Here is a 16,074-nt window from a genome sequence, read left to right as displayed (position 1 = left end):
CAGGCGCTCTCCTGTAAGGGTACACAGCCCCTAGCTCCTTCTGCCTTAGTACCACATGCCTCTTCTCCCCTTGAGTTAATATTGCAGGGGACACAGAGCCCTTGGCCTGACAATGCACTTTAGCTCAGCCACCTACAGCCTGGTCCTTGTGATAGGAGACAGAAATTGGCTAGGCAGTCAGTGTAACAGAACCCCAAAAGTAAATGGTATTTTTATTCCTTGACTAAAAGCAGGAAATGTCACTGAGCTTGCAGAAGCCTGCAGGTTGCGCCCTCCAGGAAAGATCTCTAGATTAAGCTTGCTCCCTTCCTAGAGGACATAATCTCTGATCCTTACCTGAGATTACTGGCAAAATTGTAAAATCTGGTCTTTGTCCATAGTAACCTGCCAGACTGGTCTTCATCATGTGGCCACTCCCCATAAAAAACCCAGATCTGAGTGTGGAGGTGGGCTTCTCTCACACACCCCTTGCCTCCACCTTGCTTCCTTCTCTTATGTTCTAGGCTTAGCCTCCTTCTCTTGGTTCTCCAACAATCTAAGCTATAATAAAATCTTTCTTAACCTTATCCTCTGTCTCGTGGATTTCATCTTCGGATCCAGGAACACTCCAAATTATTGGTGTATCAGTGTATAAGGAACCCAAAATTCCTGTATCACTTGGGGATACATGGAGGCGGCAGGCGGACTCTGCACAAAGCACCTCACAGGCAGAGCAGCGTCGCCCTGGGGTCACCTGAGGATTCACAGCCCGAGGTTTTAAAACGTCACTGCGAAACACTTTAAGATATGGGAATGAGCAGTGACTCTCTGAAGAAAACTCCTTTAATTCAGGAAGTAATGCCAAGAACTGACCAAAGGACTGCATAACATTACATCGCTGAACAACACAAAGGAGATAGGGAGAAACAGACCATGGAACCATGGAACGGGAGACAATGTTTGCTGACTTTATGTGTGATGGTAGATTGATATCTAAAATTTATAAATAACTCCCAGAACTAAATAGCAAATAGCAAGTGATCTGATCTGCTAAATGGTCACATGAGTTTAAATGATACTTGTGAAGTAAAGAAGTACAAATGACCAATATTTAACATCTTTAGCCATCAAGAAAGTGCAAATCAAAACCTCACTGAGATTCCATCTCTCCCCAGCCAGAATGACAATCCTAAGAAAACAAAAAATAAATTCTGGTGATGAAAACGATTCCCTATGTACTGTTGACTGGACTATAAATTAAAACAATCATTACTGAAATCAGTATAGAATTTCCTCAAAAAATAGAACTACCAGATGATCCAGCTAGCTATACTACTTCTGAATTTAGTTTTACATTTTTGTTGTTTTTTATTTATTTATTTGAGACTGACAGAGAGAGAGAGAGAGAGAATGGGCGTGCCAGGGCCCCCAGCCACTGCAAACAGAACTCCAGATGCATGTGCCCCCTTGTGCATCTGGCTTACATGGGTCCTGGGGAATTGAGCCTCAAACCAAGGTCCTTAGGCTTCACAGGCAAGCATTTAACCACTAAGCCATCTCTCCAGGCCTACTTCTGAAGTTTTAACATAGGACTTAAGTTTGAGTCCCCAGAAGCCACATACTTTTAAACACACTGTTAAAACAAAATGTTATCTCAAAAATTCCCCTTTATATGACAAATTCAAAGAGAATTATTTGGAAAGAGAGAGGCAGAAGAGGGGACAGAGGAAGGTCATAGGATAGGTATGGCCAAAGAACAGGATACATTAAGTCACTCTGAGACCCATAAGTGTGCAATAAATTTATGTTAATGTTTTTAAAAATAGATAACTTATAATTCAGATACACTTAATTATATTTCTTTTTTATTACCTCTTAGCTCACAGAATATAAACAAAACCAATTCCAGAGAATTGGTTATCAATGTACTCATAGTTAAATTATAAATTATTTCTCTTTCAAACAACAGGAGAACAAAGGCTTTCTTGTGTGAGAAATATAGGAATAGGGATGGAGAGAAAGAAAGAGTTTTTTATTATAAGATATTTAAAAGAACTAGCCATTGTTGAGAATATTATACTCTTATGTGTCTCCAGAGATTCCTTGATATCATTCACTTAAATCTTCTCCATTATTTTATACATTTCACCTTCTAAAAATACTTTACTATGAAGAAATGACAAATGTATATTTAGTTTTGCCATCAAAACTTTAAGCTTTGGGTTGGAGAGATGGCTCAGCCACTAAAGTGCTTGCCTGCAAAGCCTAACAACCCAGGTTCACTTCTCCAGTGCCCGCATAAAGCCAGAAGCACAAAGTAACACATGCATCGTGAGTTCATTTGCAACAGCTAGAAGTCCTGGAGCACCCATTCTTTCTTATTCTCTCTCTCTCTCTATGTCTATCTCTATCTTTCTATCACTATATCCCTCTCAGTGTCTCTCTCTGCTTAAAATAAATATACAAATAAATGAAAACTGTCAGCTATAATATTAAGTATGTCATATATGTATGCATCATAATGTAAAACAAATAAATCTCATATAATAATTTAGATTGTGAAAAAATATTTCTTACTTCTGATTCTGTTCTTCTTTGGATTTTCTCTGGAACTACGATTTGTACAGATGGACCATGAAAACCTGAATTTTGAAAAAAGAAATAGCTTAAGTGATTAAATACCTGTTTAATATCTTTCATGAAGGTCACTTCTACAAGTACTCCGATAATAACCTAAAGTGCAAATTTCACTATCCCATGTACTAAAACTGGAACAAGCCAGGGAAGGTGAATGTGGCTCTTGTGCAAGGCTGACACAAATTTGTGACATGCTCCATATTTAAAACAAAAAAAAAGAAAACATTTACCTTAGAAAATATATCAAAAAATCATGAAAAACTAAAGAAAATCAAGGAGGAGGTGTTCAACTTACAAATTTTGATGTTCCTTAAGAAAGCAAATAGATAAGAATAAAATGATCAAGATATACTGGAGAAAATCCTCCCTGAGCTAAAAGATTTGGAGCAACACATTAGAAATTAGAAAAACACCCTTTCAGGTAGTGAAGAGTCTCGGGTGAGATGCATTCTACAAAAGTTACTGGTGTACCAAAGAGAAAGAATCTTATAGAAATGTAAAAAGAAAAGAAAATCATACACAATGTAAAAGGAGAAAAAGCAATCTGGCTTAAGTATTTCTATCAGCTACTTTCTCATTATTGAGACAAAATACCTGAGCAGAAAGGGATTCTGTAAGGAAAGCGGTTCGATCTGGCTTACAGTTTTGAGCGGAGGTTTTATAGTGAGGAAAGCACGGCAGGCTGGAGGGGAAGCAGGCGTCTGGCTTGCGGGAAGGAAGCAGAGAGAGAACAGGACTTGGAGCCAGGCCACAACAGTGCCAGGCCTGCTCCCAGTGACCCACTTCCTCCAGCAAGCCTTCAACTCCTGGAGGTTCCCCAGTCTTCCCAAACGGTGCCACCAGCTGGAGCTTAAGTATTGAAAGGCAGGGTCTCTGGAGGCATTGTACACTCAAACCACCACAGTAGTCAATGCTAAGATTCAAGGGAAGAAACTGAGTACCCAAGAAATGTGTATCTGACAAAGCTTGTTATTCAAGTACTGAGAAAAACAAAAACAGACATTTGAAATTAAACAAAATTACCAAGAAAATAGTCCACTTGTGCCTCTAACAAAAGGGAGACAAATTTCATCCAATAAATACATCTATATTGTTGAACTAAAAAGTTGACCAGTAAAGCATTTAAATACAGAATAAATGCCATAAGAATTGTAAAGAACAGTAAAAATAAATAAATAAATAAATAAGTAAACTGAATTAAAGCTCAAAATAAGTAGTTGTTTGTTTCATTGCAGGGAGGTACAGAAAATCCCAAGTGAGACTATCATAAACATGAGCAAAAGAGAGACAGCAAATGGAAAGTAGTAATAGTAGGCTGTTAAATTTCTAATCACTCATTGTGAGAAAGTTTAATTGATTACAAAGAAGCTTAATTTGATTATAAAAACAGCTGTCATATGTCCCGAATTACCAAAAGAATATTCCCCTAGCACCAAGAGAATTAACAAAAGAATCACAGATTTGTGTCATGAAACATGTTTTATCAAGTTACAAAGGGATACACCAGAGGAATATGTCCTTTGTGGCTTCGCAAACACCCTGTGGTGAGTTCATGCAGGAAGGGTAACTCTTCAGGTTGGATATACATACTCAAGACTCAATTAGTCAGATATTCTGCCTAATGCTAAATAATGGTCCTTCCCTGATATTTTAAAAAGATGTATTTTTATTTACTTATTTGAGACAGAGGGGGAGAAAGAGAGAGAATGGGCGTGCCTGGGCCTCTAGCCACTGCAAACTCCAGACACATGGGCCACCTTGTACATCTGGTTTACGTGGGACCTGCATGCACTTTAACCGCTAAGCCATCTCTCCAGTCCTGAATTTTTTAAGACCTAAAATACCTAGGAAAAATTATTACTTAGAAGAAGTCGGGCGATGATAGAGCTTAGGTTAATAAAATACATCTGTTCTCTTGGGCCTACAAATCTATCCTACCATAGTTCCCTAATCAGGGAATATGCTGTATAAAGATATGGGTAGTAACTCATGGAATTCACATTGCCTCCTGTCTGGCATGTTGAGGATTGTTGACAATAAGGGCCAAATGGAAGCCTCTGCCTGTCATCGCCACCAAAACATTAAACCAAAATATTCTGGAAAATAAATGCGGCCCACCATTGAGAGAACTAAAATAAGCAAGGGCGATGACTCTTGTTACATCCTCCCTTTGACCTGCTTGGTCTGTGCAAATGATAGACAAGTGATACAGAATGACAACGACCAAACATGTTTAACTACATGATAACTACAGCACAGGTATCACTCCAAACAGTCTCTTTGCTGAAGCAAATCAGCCCTGGCACTGGCACCTATAAGCAAACACGAATAGAAACAGATGCTGTGTGCTCTACCCCAGTGAGCCAACAATGCCAGAAGCACGTTTGTATTATTTCTTGGCAGAGATGACAGTTACACCTTCACTATCTCAATATCTCAATACAGGTCCTCATCAAACCCCAGACTCTGCTGCCCAGTCTACCAAGGACTCTTCCCATTTCATCATCTGTGGTAAATGGAACAATGACCTTCAAAGACATACAGGTTCTGACTGTGAATGTGTTAGACTACATGGTAAGGAGGGGGTTAGTGAGAGAGAAAGAGGTGTTAACCTTTCAATCAAAGGGTTAAAAAGATAGAAAAACTCATCTCTGGAAGTATGCTGTTCTGTGAGAAATCCCGCTTCATGAGTTGCCCTTGAAACCAAGAGTCAACAATCCTTGAAAGCAAAGATTCTATGTCTATGTATCTGATAAAAGGTCCCTAACAGCTTCCATTTCTCTAGGTTTCCCCTAGAAACTCTGTTGTATTTATAGATTAGCCAATCACATGAGCTTCTGAGGCCAAGCTCTGACTCAGAGTAAAAGCCAAGACCTTGCCTGTGTCCAGGCATGTAAAAACTCCAGCAGATTTTCTTACCTCTTTTAAAAAGCCTTGCCAAAATGCTTTCGATTGTGTGGATTATTCTCAGACCCTGGACTCTCTTCTAACAATAGCAGAGCAGACATAAGGTTGGTTGTCAGCTACTCTTACAATAGGGGAATTATCTTGGTTTATCTCTAAGGGCATAATAGGTTTTTAAACTTGTAATAAAGAAGCATAAGAGAGAGCCAGAGAACTGCCAGTGTGAAAAGTACTCAGGACAATGCTCTTGGCTTTGAAGACAGAGAAAGGGGCCACAAGGTAAGATATATAGATAGCCACTAGAAGCTGGAAAAGCCAAGGAAACGAATGGTCTGCTTGAACCTTAAGAACAGCACAGTGGGGGCTGGAAAGATGGCTTAGCAGTTAAGCGCTCGCCTGTGAAGCCTAAGGACCCCAGTTCGAGGCTCAATTCCCCAGGACCCACGTTAGCCAGATGCACAAGGAGGGCGCACGCGTCTGGAGTGTGTTTGCAGTGGCTGGAAGCCCTGGTACGCCCATTCTCTCTCTCACTCTCTGCCTCTTTCTCTCTGTCTCTCTCTGTTGCTCTCAAATAAATAAAAATAATCAATAAAATTTAAAAAAAAAAAAAAAAGAAGAGCACAGTGTACACTAAACCTTGATTTGGATGTAACAGAACACATTTTGGACTTAGGACATACACAATTATAAACAAAAAAAAAATCAAACTATTTGAAACCACTAAGTCTTAAGGGTAGCTTCTGTACCAACAAGAGTGCACTCTTACACACCCAAGAGGATAGATTCTTGACAGCATGGCTGGAAACCTGTAGAAAGTAGTAGGTGTATTAGAGGCCTTGATAAGGAGTAGAGCGTCTGGAATCTTGAAAAACATACAAACATACTGTATGCAAGAAAATTAAACTTTACTTGTTTAGTGTTCCAGAATACATGGGAAACATCTGCCTACATGATAAAATACAAGAGGTGCACGTGGTAGACTAATACAGATTCTGAAGGCAACCTATACAGGATACAACTCTGTTGCTTTGACTTCTTACTGAGCTAACCATAGGCTATCAACATTACTAAATGTCATGCTATCCCAGGCTGCTGGGTAAACAGCTCTGCAGAGTTTCCTTTGTTGCCAGGAGAAACAACAGGAAGAGCCTATGGTGAATAGAATCTGTGTTCATTCCCTTTAAGAGAAACACAGAAAAGGTCCCTATCATTTTGAAACAAAGACATGTTCACACTGGTATATCTAGTAGGCAGAATAATGCCCTCCTCCAAAGGATATATCCACCAATAGCCTATAAACAGAATATTATTTCAAAATGAGGTTTGGGGCTGGAGAGATGGCCTAGCTGTTAAGGTGTTTGCCTGCAAAGCCAAGGGATCCCGGTTCAATTCTCTAGGACACACATAAGCCAGATGCACAAGGGGGTGCATGCGTCTGGAGTTCATTTGCAGTGGCTGGAGGTTCTGATGCCCTCCCTCTCTCTGTTTCTGTCTCTGTCTCTGTCTCTGTCTCTCTCTCTCTCTCTCTCTCTGTTTCTCTCAAATAAATTAATGAATAAAACATTTTAAAAAAATAAAAATAAGAATCTGGTGGTGAGACTGTCCTGGATTGGCAGTGAGCAAGAAGCTTAGATCCAGTAACAAGTGCCATGTTGTGTGCTGTTTCCTCAAGGTTAAATAATGTTAAGAAGAGCAAATATGGATGTCAAGCTGCCCAGCTACAGCCACATTGTGGGAGGCACACACCGACCCATCACTCACACTCTTTCTACCCTGCTTCCCTCTAGTAGAGGTTGGAAACTAAATAATGCACATACTAGATTATTTCAATTACAGTGGGAGTCTGTGACAGTCCTAGAAGACTTAGATGCAATGTGAGCCATGTGGGATGGCGGCCAACATGACCATCTGTCCTTACGGCACATATATTTGTAGAAACATCTGGGTCTTCTGCATTGCTGGGCCATGATTTATCTTGTGGTTATGCAATAAGAATAGGTGTGATTATTTAAAGTTTGGGTATTTTCTGGAATGTGCTGACTCTTATCATAAAACAGTATTTCAATACCTCACTGGTTAAGAATTTGGATTCTGAATGGAAAACTGTACAATTTTTGTTCAGCTTGATTTGTTAAGTAATTATATGTCTGTAAATTTTAAAGTCTGAATTATATGAACCCTACAATGAACATCTATTTGATGACAAGTTTTTAGGAGCATTACCACTGAAGGCGGGCACTAGACCTCCTCCTATGTACAGTTAGGGCCCAGTCTCTCTGTACATAGATGAAGGAGGTTCAAATTCTAAGGGGAAAGGACACATCTGATAGTTCACACAGATGATAATGCAATAATTTACAAAAACAAATAAAAGAATTGGGAGAAATAAGATATTAGAAACAAAGTATAAGCCTAATATCAATTGATTTATTATACATCAGTAATGACCAACTTAAAAAGAAGATCCAATTCACAAAAGCGATTAACAAATGTGAAAGGCCTGTGTATAAGAAAAATATGTGTACAAAAAAAAAGGGCTGGAGAGATGGCTTAGTGGTTAAGGCACTTGCCTAAGAGTCTAGGTTTGATTCTCCAGATCCTACTTAAGCCAGATGCACATGGTAGTGCATGTATCTGGAGTTTGTTTGCAGTGGCTAGAGGCCCTGGTGCACCCATTCTCTCTCTTTCTCTGTCTATAATAAATAAATTAAATAAATAAATAAATAAATATACATGTGTATATTTATTTTAAAAATACATGGAGCCAGGTGGGGTGGCACATGCCTTTAATCCCAGCACTTGGGATGCAGAGGTAGGAGGATTGCCAATGGTTCAAGGACACCCTGAGACAACAAAGTAATTTCCAGGTTAGCCTGGGCTAGAGCAAGAACCTGACTCAAAAAAATAATAATAATAACCGAAATCTGGGTAGTAATCTGAATAAGGAAATGTTCTTTTTTTATTTTTATTTTGGTTTATTTTTATTTATTTACTTGAGAGCAACAAAGAGAGAAAGAGGCAGAGAGAGAGAGAGAAAGAATGGGCACACCAGGGCTTCCAGTCACTGCAAATGAACTCCAGACACGTGTGCCCCCTTGTGCATCTGGCTAACGTGGGTCCTGGGGAATCGAGCCTCAAAATGGGATCCTTAAGCTTCATAGGCAAGTGCTTAACCACTAAGCCATGTCTCCAGCCCAGAAAAGTTCTTAAATTGAAATTTTTCTCAGGTTAAAAATTTCAGTTTGTGACTAAAATGTAAAATAAATATTAAAATATCAACATAAAATAAAATTAAACATAGGACAAAATATAAATGCAGCTATATTCAAAGCTCCAATGACATTTCTAATTCAATATGTTGTACATAGTCTATAAGTCATCTCCAAGGTAAAATATGTAAGAACAGTTAATAGTGACACATCACAGTGGAGCCATCTTCTCTGGCTCCATGCTCCTATAGGACAAGGCTCCTGACTTCTGTTTCCCAACAGCAGAACTCCAGAAAAAGCAGCCAGACTTCAGGCTTCTATAAAAAGGGGCATGGACAGAAGGCAATGTATGGAACAACTGCTACAGAAGTAAACAGAAAGATGGGTTGGAAAGATGGCTTAGCATCTCGGTATCTATTAGCAGTTAAGGTGCTTGTCTGCAAAGCCTAAGAACCCAGGTTTGGTTCCCCAGTACCCATGTAAGCCAGAAACACGAGATGGCATATGTGTTTGGAGTTTGTAGTGCCCAGAGGCCCTGGTGCATCCATTCTCCTTCTTCTTCTCTGCTTCCCCCACTTCTTTCTCTCTAACAAGTAAATAAATATTTAAAAATACATAAGAAAACAGCTTAGATTTCTTAAAGGTAAATAAATGAATGAGTAGATTAGATAGACAGGTGTAGCAGACAGCTCAGGTTTGCTGAGATGAACTTCCAGAAGAGGCACAGTTATGGAGGAAGGGTATTTATTGAAGCTTACAGATCCAGGGGGAGTTCCATAATGGCAGAAGAAGCTAGCCTGCCTTCACAGGACTAAGCAGAGAGGGGGGTGGGGGAGATCAAAAGCCTAAAAGCCAAAAGCCACAGCACAGTCCAGGAACTCCTGCTAGGCACACTTTGACTATCTTTAGATTGAAATCTGAAACTCACCACCACACCTTAAGATCCACCCAGTGACACTGCCTCCAGCCAGGTGGCTGCAGATGCAAACTACAAGCAAATAAAAAACTGAATATATTGGGGGCCATATATTCAAACCAACACATTCCACTCCTGACCCCCAGTAGACTTATAACCATCACACATTGTGAACTGTACTCAGTTTGGTTTCAAAATTCCCCACAGTCTTGACCAATATAAGATAGTAAGTCCTATAAAATCAAACAAGTTGAATACTTCCAACATATAAAGGCACAGAGAAAACATTTTCAACTGGTATAAGGCATAGCAGAGAGACTAAAACAATGCAGACTCAACCAGCATCAAATAAACATCAAACTTCTGCAGTTCAAGTTCAATACAAGCAAACACTAACAGTCTCCAGATTTTCTCATTCCACCCCTTCAGCTGGTCAGAGTAGCCAGGGAACACTTCCATCCCAGTCTAACAATGCACTTCACAATAGTCCTTGCACAATCCTGGTATATCCAAAACATCTTCGGGTCCTTATGCAAGACACGGTCCATCTTCCAAAGGCTCTTTCAGCCTATCAGGGCATCACGCACTGCCTCATGCCACGTCTCTCCAGCTGTGCCTGGAACTGTGTGCAATTCACGACCACTCCTCGCATTTTTCATGCTTCTGAAACCAATACCAGTTGTGCAGAACACAGCCATATTCTTAATTCAGGGAAAACAAATCATTGCCTTGAAAAGCAGGTTCCTTCTCCAGTCAACTCTTTCCAAGGCTTTGAATTTCTATGATAGTCTTTCCTGAGGTATCCTTTCTATTGTTTTAATGCAAAGGACTCATCTTTTTTAAGATTGTTAAAGTGTTTGACAGTATCAGGTTCATTAACCTAAGACCAGTCTCAGTGCCTATAATTTTAACTTGCTTGAGGTTTTTCAGCTTAAAAATCTTAAATTTCTCAGTCCAGTATCTTTAGCCAACCACATCAGTGTATTACAATTTTAACCTTGATCAAACTCTCTGGGCCTGAGCAGTAGAATGCAGCCAGCCTTTATGCCAGTAGCCCAGTTCCAACAAAGTCCTCTGCAGTCTTTCCTTCTCCTTAGAAAGCTCATAAACCAAGCCTTAAAGTTTAATATTGTCTGTACATAGCATTCCAAACTCTCATCAGAATAGTCCATAAAACTTGGCTTACCACTCCAGAAGGCATCTTCAAATCTTCAAAGCACCAAATCCATGCCCATTCCTCCAAAACAAAGGTTCCAAAATATTAACATCCACATGGTCAGGCTCATCTCAGCCCACTCCTAGGTACCAAGATCTGTAGCAGACAGCTTCAGGTTCAATGAGATGAACTTCCAGACTAGGCACAGTTACAGAGGAAGGGATATTTACTGAAGTTTACAGATCCAAGGGAAGTTCCATAATGGCAGAAGAAGCTAGCCTGCCTTCATGGGACCAAGAAGAGAGAGGGGCGTGGGGGAGCACAAGCCTAAAAGCCAAAAGCCACAGCACACTCCAGGAACTCCTGCTAGGCACACTTTGACTATCTTTAGATTGAAATCTGAAACTCACCAACAAACCTTAAGATCCACCCAGTGACATTGCCTCCAGCCAGGTGGCTGCAGATGCAAACTACAAGCAAATAAAAAACTGAATATATTGGGAGCCATCTATTCAAACCACCACAACAGGTAAGATAGAATAGACTAATGAATAAATAAATAAGCTCGGCTACAGCGTACCTAGTATTGGACGGGTAGACATGGTTGGTGATAATGGGAGAGCTATTCATTTCCACAATCCCACAATACAAGCCTCCTCTGCGATTAGCAGTCAAGCAGCCAGCCATGCAGAAGCCACACCAATGACAGAAATGCTTCCTGGAACATTAGGTCTCCTTAGAGACGACCTTAGAGAGCTAGCTGGACAGCTCCCATGGCACTCGTCATGTAGCAGAGCACCAGGACCAGAAGACAGTGGCCACAAGGCGAAAGGAGCTCCATCTCTTTGGGAAATGTTGAGGAAGCACCTGAGTGAAGCCACTAAAAGTCCGCCATTTTCCTGTAAACCAGTGCGGGTTAGATTTAAGCAATTAACTACATGGTTATAAGCTTTGCAGAAAGAGAACGCCACCCGTGATCAGTTCATTGGTTTATTGTATACAGTAACAACGTTTATTCAGCATTTTTCAGTCATCTGATTTCAGCATTGAACACTTCTCAGTATCTCTTCTTTTGGCCAAAATATGAAGCTTGCGGATGTTTTGGATTTTTTGTTGTTGTTCTTGTTTGTTTAGAGGGAACAATACTTGGGTAGTATGTATATACGTGGATGAAGAGTACAGAGTAAAGAGCAAATTGAAAAACGTCTACTTATCCTCTTATTCCCCCAGTAGAAATAAAACGAATCTTTATATTTTCATTAAAAAAAGACATATTCCCATGTTTCTATATCTCTAAGCTTCTAGTTGGTCGTAGATCATAGAGTCCAGGAGACGATAAATGCATCTTGGGCAACACTTATCCTAGTACAACTCCCTGCTTCTCTCTGCCCTGCCGTGAGCTACTTTTAAGCAGGAATCTCAGTCGTAGACTGCACGGTGCAGGCTCCTGGGCCCTTTGGATAACACATGGGGCCAGCCAATGAAAGCACTGGGAAAAGATCAAGAAGTGAAGCTGAAAGTCAAGGTTCGTATTCCCACTGTTCTTTCAGAACTGGGTATTGTCGCTAACAGCAGCTCGGAAAGCCTCCCTGAGAAGCTTCTTACAGCGAAAGCTGCGTATAGCTAAATAATTTGTGGCTACTTCCAAGTAATGGAACATTACAGAGCCGGCAGGAAAGGCTTACCAAGTCCTGACAAGGACGGAATGGCAAGATTCAGAACAGCCTGGAAAGAGGCAGAGAATGACCCCGAGCAAGGGAGGCATCTTTTCACATGAGTCCTCCTTCCCCTACCTGGCCACACAACCTCTGCATCTACCTGATTCTGGTGGGGTTTTGTTTTATCGTCTTGTTGCTATTTGCTTACTGTTGCACGCGCAAGTTACGTTGGGCCCCACAGTTAATTGGGGAAAGCCAGGTTTTGGAGTTTGGGTGAGAATTAAGAAGTTTCTGAGGTGCCTGGAGTGGGACTTGTGGGGTTTTGTTGAGGGACCTTAAGCACAAGCCGCACACGCTCCGACCTCCGAGAGCCGGCTTTCCGCAGACACGCGCTCGGCCGCCAGGGGGCGCCCGAGGACCCGCCGCGCCGCCGCCGGCAGACGCCTGCTCCGCCGGCCCCGCCCCGCCCCGCCCCGCCCCGCCCCGCCCCGCCGCGCCCGCCGGCTCACCGGGTCCCGACGCCAGCACGCCGCCCAGCCCGGCGAGCAGCAGCAGAGGGCGGAACATGGCGCGGCTCCAGGGTCGCAGCAGCACCGCCCGCCGGCTCGCGGACGTTAGGGGAGCCGTTGCGAGGCCGTTGCGCGACGGGGGTTGGAGGCAGTTGAGGGGCCGTTGCGGGGCGGGTGGGGCGGGGCGTTGCGGAGCGGTTGCCCGGCCGTTGCCGGGGGCGGGGCTGTGAGGTGCGGGCGTTGCCGGGGGCGGGGCTGTCAGGTGCGGGCGTTGCCGGGGGCGGGGCTGTCAGGTGCGGGCGTTGCCGGGGGCGGGGCTGTGAGGTGCGGGCGTTGCCGGGGGCGGGGCTGTGAGGTGCGGGCGTTGCCGGGGGCGGGGCTGTGAGGTGCGGCCGTTGCCGGGGGCGGGGCTGTGAGGTGCGGCCGTTGCCGGGGGCGGGGCTGTGAGGTGCGGCCGTTGCCGGGGGCGGGGCTGTGAGGTGCGGGCGTTGCCGGGGGCGGGGCTGTCAGGTGCGGCCGTTGCCGGGGGCGGGGCTGTGAGGTGCGGGCGTTGCCGGGGGCGGGGCTGTCAGGTGCGGCCGTTGCCGGGGGCGGGGCTGTCAGGTGCGGCCGTTGCCGGGCGGGCCCCACCCTGGCCCTGGGCCGCGGTCCTCGGCGCTCCGCTCCCTCCTCACTGGAGAAAGGAGCCCCGATGGGGTCCTGAGTAAAGAGGAGCTGCGGCGCCAGGGGCGGGTGCTGCTCCGTGCAGATCACGGGTGAGGCTGGCGCAAGGCCCGCAAAGACAGAACAAAAGTTCGCATGCGCGCACTCATGTGCTAAGATTCAAAGAGCTTCCAGGCTAAGATTATTTTATTTGTTTTATTTTTTTGGTTTTTCGAGTAGGGTCTTACTGACCTGAAATTCACTATGATATCTCAGGGTGGCCTCGAACTCACGGCGATCCTCCTACCTCTGCCTCCCAAATGCTGGGATTAAAGGCGTGGGCCACCGAAATGATGTCATTTCTGGAGAGAGACTGCTACGGTTTTTTTCCTCTCACACTGTTTGTATGGACTGCATTGCAGCCAGGCTTTTCTTCTTGGTTCTCCACAAGGATGGATAAAATTCACGTAATGCCATTCTCTTCAAAAACTTCTGAATGCAAGGAACGGGCATTTTGTTTATGTAGTGAAAGAAGATTCTGGACGTAATACAGCATCTAGCCAGAAACCTCAAAACAGTATTTGATAGTTTTTCTCACTTGCCAGTGTCCATCTCTGTTAAGTCATTACCACTAAATTCTTTCCAAATATCAAACAATGACTTAGTTTCTCGTACTAATTACAAGCTAGGAGGCAATATGCAAAAACCCTGTGGGAAGGAGCAAGAACACATAGTGGCAGCTGAGAGGTGGCTTGATGGATGCAGGAGATGGCAACAGGGCACTTAAACCTGAAAAGGAACAGTATAAACCAAAACAAGCAACAGCACAGCCTGAGCTCGTCTCCCAGAGCATTGGCCAGCGCCAGACCAGAACTGCTTTTAGGCCAGTAGAGCCACAGCTGCCTTCAACCTCCTTCACAGAAGTAAGAACAATGCTGGCCAATGCTTGCACCTGTCAAAGTGTCCAGCAAGAATCTCTCCTTCTTTCTCACTGCTTCCTCTCCCCTCACCTTTTTAAATTTATATCTTTAATAAGGCAGGGTTTATACTGCATGGTGCACCCTCCTGTAACCCCAGCATTCAGGAGGCACAAGCAGGAGCATCTGAGTTTGAGGGAAGTCTGGGATATGTACAAAAAACAAAAATACCCAACAGACTTTGTGTTACTATTCCTTTTGGGTAGGGCTCTCTCCATAACAGACATTATACTTCAAACTGGCAGGAAACATGTTCCATGCTGAACTTTCATCCACCACAGGACCTAGCAGAGTACATGCCAGTATATGACAGTAAGATCTCATTTCTTCTTAGAAACCCTACATAGTGCTGAACTATACACAGACCCAGGCTATCAAGAAATTGAATGCTATGCTCTAAATACAGTCAATCTGTGACCTACAGTCAGTGACATCAAATTTGTAGGTCATTTCTCCTTAATTATACAAACGTTGTAGAATTTCATGAAGGCCACAAGCATGAAAACATAAGGGGTCTTCATTTCTGTATGCTACATTAGAACTGAGTGAGAAGCATATCAACTTTAGAGAAAATAAGTTAACAAAGTTCAGAAAAAACTTCCAAGTAATTAATTCCAAAGACAGCATTAAATTTATAGTTAATATATTAACTGCAAGTTTTCAAGTGACATGCATCACAGCTACAAATTTTGAGGGTATTTGAATGAATGGCACAATTTTTAGCTCCTACGACCACAGACTTACACTGAAACAAAGAACCTTCAGCTGGGATCACTCACAGTTTAAAACGTGTGTGACTGTAACTGTGTCATCCTGACAGAAAATGAATTTCTATCTTCTTTAAAAACAAATATGGGCTGGAGAGATGGCTTAGCGGTTAAGTGCTTGCCTGTGAAGCCTAAGGACCCCTGTTCGAAGCTCGATTCTCCAGGACCCGCACAAGAGGGCGCACACGTCTGGAGTTCGTTTGCAGTGGCTAGAAGCCCTGACGCGCCCATTCTCTCCCTCTCCCTCTCGCTCTCTCTCTCCCTCTTTCTCTCTCTGTCACTCTCAAATAAATAAATAAAAATGAACAACAACAAAAAAAATCCTGTTTTCCTTAGAAACGAAAGAAACTGCACAATTTAGCAAAAAATTCACTTAGATTTCATCTAAAGTTACACATTTAAATTAATAAAATTACAAATAGTTGTGTATCTAGAAGTTACTGAAAAAAGGAAATTTCAAGTATTGTACTTATTGTAAATGTTGTATTTGTCTGCATATATATATATATATATATATACACATATATATACAAACCAAAAAATTATTTAAAAACTAATCAAATTCAGTTAATATAACTAATATTAAACTTCTTTATGAAAGTTTATGAAAAAATCTAAGTGCTAAAATTTTAGCATCCATGTCATTTCTTTCATAGTAAATAAAAACTCATTTTAATACAGCTGAGATAATTCGCAGATCCCATGCTACCTTGTAGCGAC

General features: G+C 42.5%; 1 protein-coding gene across 1 annotated transcript in view; it reads right to left on the bottom strand.

Annotated features, from left to right (window-relative positions):
- The window catches only part of LOC101600783 (disintegrin and metalloproteinase domain-containing protein 32), a 117,432-nt gene extending 104,406 nt beyond the window's left edge, over positions 1-13,026 (bottom strand). Inside the window, exons 1-2 of the mRNA XM_045130575.1 lie at positions 12,969-13,026; positions 2,557-2,621 (exon numbers count right to left, since the gene is read on the bottom strand). Of these exons, the coding sequence (XP_044986510.1) occupies positions 2,557-2,621; positions 12,969-13,026 (123 nt within the window). The remainder of the gene's footprint in view (positions 1-2,556; positions 2,622-12,968) is intronic.
- Positions 13,027-16,074: the final 3,048 nt, after the last annotated feature.

Source organism: Jaculus jaculus, chromosome 12, assembly GCF_020740685.1.
Source record: "Jaculus jaculus isolate mJacJac1 chromosome 12, mJacJac1.mat.Y.cur, whole genome shotgun sequence".
Lineage (NCBI taxonomy): Eukaryota > Metazoa > Chordata > Mammalia > Rodentia > Dipodidae > Jaculus > Jaculus jaculus.
This window is presented reverse-complemented; position numbering and strand designations above follow the sequence as displayed.